General features: G+C 41.2%; 1 protein-coding gene across 3 annotated transcripts in view; it reads right to left on the reverse strand.

Moving 5' to 3' along the window:
• Esr2 (estrogen receptor 2) overlaps positions 1-5,208 on the reverse strand; it is a 58,731-nt gene that overhangs the window by 31,359 nt on the left and 22,164 nt on the right. For all 3 annotated transcript variants that reach the window (XM_028789877.1, XM_028789896.1, XM_028789887.1), the window contains one exon: positions 4,325-4,441. In XM_028789877.1, the coding sequence (XP_028645710.1) occupies positions 4,325-4,441 (117 nt within the window). The remainder of the gene's footprint in view (positions 1-4,324; positions 4,442-5,208) is intronic.

The following is a 5,208-nucleotide window of genomic DNA, read 5'->3' on the forward strand; positions in this document are numbered from 1 at the left end:
CTGTGTGTTTGTGTCTGTGTGTGTCTATATCTGTGTGTCTATGTGTCAGTGTGTTTGTCTGTATCTGTGTGTAAAAGAACAACAGCAAAAGATGCAAAGATTTTTAGGGGGAGGGGAGAGATTATACAATCTTTAATTTAAATGTATATGTATATATGTTTAAAAAAATTAAAGATAGTAGAGAAGGACAAATGTGAACAGAGGATTTAGAGAAAAGCAGAAACCTGCCAGGAGTAAAGGGAGGAACAGGACCTGGAGAAAAGGCGCAGTGGTTAAGGACACTTGCTGCTCTTGCAGAGGACCCAGTATCAGTTCCCAGCTCCCGGAGGGTGACTCACAACCATCTGTAACTCCAGCTCTAGGGGATCTAATGACTTCTTCTGACCTACATGGGCACTGCATGAACATGGTACACAGGCACCCGTGAAGGCAAAACACTCATATAGTTAAGTCGAGAGAAATAGTAAGTCCCCTTTCACATGCTTTGGCTATGAGGTGCTCGCCAGAAGGCTCACATTGGAAGGTTTGGTCTACAGTGGGTGGCGCTGTTAAGAGGTAACTAGGCTGCAAAGACTCTGGCTTCTTCAATGGATTGATCTTCTTTTTTTAAAAAAAGATTTATTTGTTTATTTATTTATTTATTTATTTATTGTATACAGTATTCTGCCTGCATATATTTCTGCATACCAGAAGAGGGCACCAAACATCATTATAGATGGTTATGTGCCACCATGTGGTTGCTGGGAATTGAACTCAGGACCTCTGGAAGAGTAGTCAGTGCTCTCAACCTCTGAGCCATCTCTCTAGTCCCTGGATTGATCTCTTGATGAATTCATGGTATGACTTCATTACTGGGAGGCAGGGGAAGTGAGGTTTGGTCAGGGGATTTGCTTGTGCTTATCTGAAATGCATAGCTTGTCCCTGGCCCCTTGAACCCTTCCTTGCTTCCTGGTCACCATAAAGTAAACAGCTTCCCTCCAGTCACTCCTCCCCCATGAGGCTTCTGCCTTCCCAGTGGTCTAACAAGCCAGCTGACCATAGACAGAAACTTCTAAGAGCATCAGCCAAAATGGTGTTTCCTCCTTTCAACTGTTCCCTTGAAAACATTTGTCACTGCAATGAGAAGTATGAATAACTTGAGAAGTCTTTCCATTCCATGCAGGGCAGAACATCCACCCGTCTCCTTGACATCCTCCAGAACATCTTCTGGAATTCCAAAGAGATTAGAAAGCCTCCTCCAAGCCCCTGTCATGTTTTGTTTTTGTTTCAGGGTCTCATTATGCCGTCCAAGCTAGACTAGGAGACACAGTAACCCTCCTGCCTTAGCCTCCCAAGGACTGAGATTACAGGTGTGAGCTACCATGCCTGGCCCACAATTCTTTACTTTTCTGTACTGCACCTGGGGAAACCACACTGTGTCAGAATCAGAATTCACATAAACACTATCCCATGAGGAAAGCGAAGGGAAGCTGAGATGGCCAGACATCATGTCATGATTCCCACATGTCTGCTTACTGCTCCTCTCAAACCCAAACAGCAGATAGTCTGCTGTTGAGATAAGAAACCCAAGGGCTAGAGAGAGAGCTGGAGCTAAACGAGCAGTCAGCAAAAAGTGAAGAAGCTAAGATGCTTCCTACGGACTCCAGCTCTTGAAGTTGGGGCTAAGACTGGCCAACCCAGACAATACGGTAATGTAGCTAAAGACTAAGCTGGGAATCATTTTCTAAATACATACACATCTTAAAATTCTGCTTAACCTAAAACAGAAAACATCTGTCTGTAATAACTTATCAAAGGACCAAGGCCTTCTTTGTAAGCATCTCTAACGACTGGTCTAGTCTCTTTTCTACACAGATATGTAATACGCTATCTTGGGATTTCCAGGGTCAGTGTCTAAAGCCAAGTGACAGGGACTGGAGAGATGGCTTGGCAGTTAGGAGTGCATGTTACTCTTACAGAGAACTCAGGTTCAGTTTCCAGCACTCACCTTGGGTGGATCACAACCATCTCTAACTGTAGGGAGTCACTCACACATATACTCAGGCCTCATGTATATGCATAAAATAAAAATAAATAGCTCTTTAACCTGCCCTTCCAAACAAAACAACAGAGGAACAACCTAGGTACTTCCAGGGCACTTTAAATTCTGAATCTTGTTAGGTTTATGATTTATCCCCAAATCTCACCCATTTCAACTCAATAATTATTTATTGTCCTTTGCACTTTTGTTCATAGCTTTCAACTAGGTTCTCCTGGAAATAGATGTCTTTTCCTACCCATATTTCATGTTTACATATATTTCATGTTTTATTATATATTATAACAATAATTAAAAATAGGTTTGGAAAGAAGCCCACTAGTTTCTAATATAAAAATAACTGGAGTGGTTGGGACTGAAATATCTTTTAGATATTTATAGATATATTTATATCTACATAATATATGTCATATATATAATATATCTATAGGCAGAGATATTTAGACATATCTTTCAGAAGGGAACCAATGCATGCTGGGAGGTCATGGACCTTGGAGTATGTTATTCAGTTTTCTGCTACAGTAACAAGTAAGATATAATGAGCTTATGAAGAGGAAAAGTTTATACTGGTTCTCAGTTCTAGAAGTTTCAAGCAGACATGATCCTTTTAAATAACAGATGTGAGCATTTGATGACAATGGTAGCAAGCCAGTATTGGGGCAGAGGGAACCACCTCCTCACCTACCTCATGACAAAGATGCAAAATAGAGAAAGAGAAGAAAAATAGAATCCCAAAATCCCCTTGAAGGGCACACCCTCAGTGGCGTAAAGACTTCTGGCTATGCCTCACGTCTCAAAAGCTGTTTGAGAATAGAGGCATCTGTATCCTAATAGAGGCACCAGGGGAAACAGTCTTGACTTACCACACAGACCTTTGGGAAGCGCATAGAGTGGCAAGCACTGTGAGCAGGATGTCCCACACAGAGTGGGGAGTATCATTGATTCTACTAAGCCAGAGAACATGATAAAATTAAGAGACATCCTGTTGGACTTCTAAATTTGGTGGGCACTCTAGCCCACTGGACACAGAAAAAGAAAAGGACTAAAGAGGGAGCAGGGGTACTGGGGCTGGAGAGATGGCTCCGTGGTTAAGAGCACTTGAGTTTGGCTCCAAGCACCCACATTTGGCTGCTCAGGGCTGCCTGGACCTTCAACTCCAGTGGCCTCCTCAGGTACCCACACACATATCCAAAACAGACATAATTTTTAAGAAATTACTTTTAAGCAGAGCTACTAAGAAATAATCAGAGAGAAAAGGTGAACTTTTTTTTTTGATTTTCAAATAGAGAGAAGTTATAAGTTAATTACAGGCAAAACAGCAGTGGCTACCAGAAAAATAAATACAGGCAGAGCCAATGTGAATATACATAAATTAAAAAATGTATGCAGAACAGTTTCCAAAACCAGCAAGCTATGGGGTTAGAGAGATGGCTCAGTCGTTAAAAGCATGTGCTGCTCTTGCAAAAGACCCAAGGTTGGCTCCTAGCACCCACACTGGGTGGCCCACAACCACCTGTAACTCCAGTTCCAGGAGACCGAACAACTCCAGGCAATGCAGACACTGTAGTTACATGTATAAATTTATACATATAAATAAACATATTTATTTAATTTAAAGAGAAAAAGACTAAAAGAAAAAAGATAAATACATAAAATATATGTGTTTGTATGTTATAAACTTTAATCTCTCAGTTGACTATAAGTTACATTTGTCCATTCACAGAAGTATATGTAGTCACAGTCAAAATCTGTGCTGTATGTGCTTTTCATAGTTCTATTGCATTTGTGACATATATGTACATATACATATATATGTATGAGTCAGAAACATATATATGTAAATATATATGTATTTATATACACATTATACATATGTACGTACATATATAGTGTTCCCCTAAGTCTAGAAAGCTGGTGAAGAGACAGAACTGCATCTTCCCCACAGTCATCTGAATAATCCACCGTACATTCTGCTTTCTTGTCACACACTTAACCACTGACAATTACGCCAGGATGTCACCCTTGGTTGGCAGGTGGACCTCCAGCCATTAGAACATTTCAGTGGCTATAAGTCGGCCAACCTACACAGAGGCCTCCCCTTTGCCCAACCACTGAGCTGTATTCCCAACTCCATCTGTAGCTGCAAAGAATAACCGGTGCACTTTGATGGATAGAAATACTTAAAGATAATTCCCACTCCCTCAGTCTCCTCTCAGGCAGGCCTGAGTCTCCAGTTCCTGGGCTTTCAGGGGTACCTCGTACAATAAAAGGGAAGCGAACACTCACCACACTTGACCATTCCTACTTCGTAACACTTGCGAAGCCGGCAAGCCTGGCAGCTCTTACGTCGGTTCTTGTCTATGGTACACTGATTCGTGGCTGGACAGATATAATCATTATGTCCTACAGCAAGGAAAAGGGTGGTTAATGAAACATCATTCATTATATCCTACAGCAAGGAAAGTGAAACATTTGGTTGATAACACTATGTAGCCGAGAGATACACACAGATACAGGCAAAGGCACCAGAGTGAAGAGGATATTTGGGTACCTTTTGGTACTAAGGATTAAACCCAAGGCCTCATGCTAGGTAAGGTGCATGCTAGGTAATCCCCTCCCACTGAGCCATATACCCAGACTGGGTGTCTTTATTCTTTTTTAAAGGTTTATTTAATTTTTTACATTTATTTATTTAGAAAGAGAGAGGATGTAGGTCAAAGGTCAAGTTCAGGTCATCAAACTTGGCGGTAAGCATCTTTATGGGGCGCGCACGCGTGTGTGTGTGTGTGTGTGTGTGTGTGTGTGTGTACTCTTAACCGAGTCCCAAGTCATCTTTCTGGGCCCTTATTTCTCAATTGCATTGTAGTCATAAACAAAATAGTCTGCACTTCTCATGTGCTGTTTGTGATTATCAGATTTTCATATCAGCAATGAGTGAAACTCATAAATGAACAAATCATGAAAGAAAGAAAGAGAGAGAGAGAGAGAGAGAGAGAAAGAAAGGAGGGAAGGAGGGAGAAAGAAGGAAAGGAAGGAAGGAAGGAAGGAAGGAAGAAAGAAAGAAAGAAAGAAAGAAAGAAAGAAAGAAAGAAAGGAGGGAAGGAGGGAGGGAGAAAGAAAGGAAGGAAGGAAGGAAGGAAGAAAGAAAGAAAGAAAGAAAGAAAGAAAGA

Source organism: Grammomys surdaster, unplaced genomic scaffold, assembly GCF_004785775.1.
Source record: "Grammomys surdaster isolate TR1022 unplaced genomic scaffold, NIH_TR_1.0 127, whole genome shotgun sequence".
In the NCBI taxonomy this organism is placed as follows: domain Eukaryota; kingdom Metazoa; phylum Chordata; class Mammalia; order Rodentia; family Muridae; genus Grammomys; species Grammomys surdaster.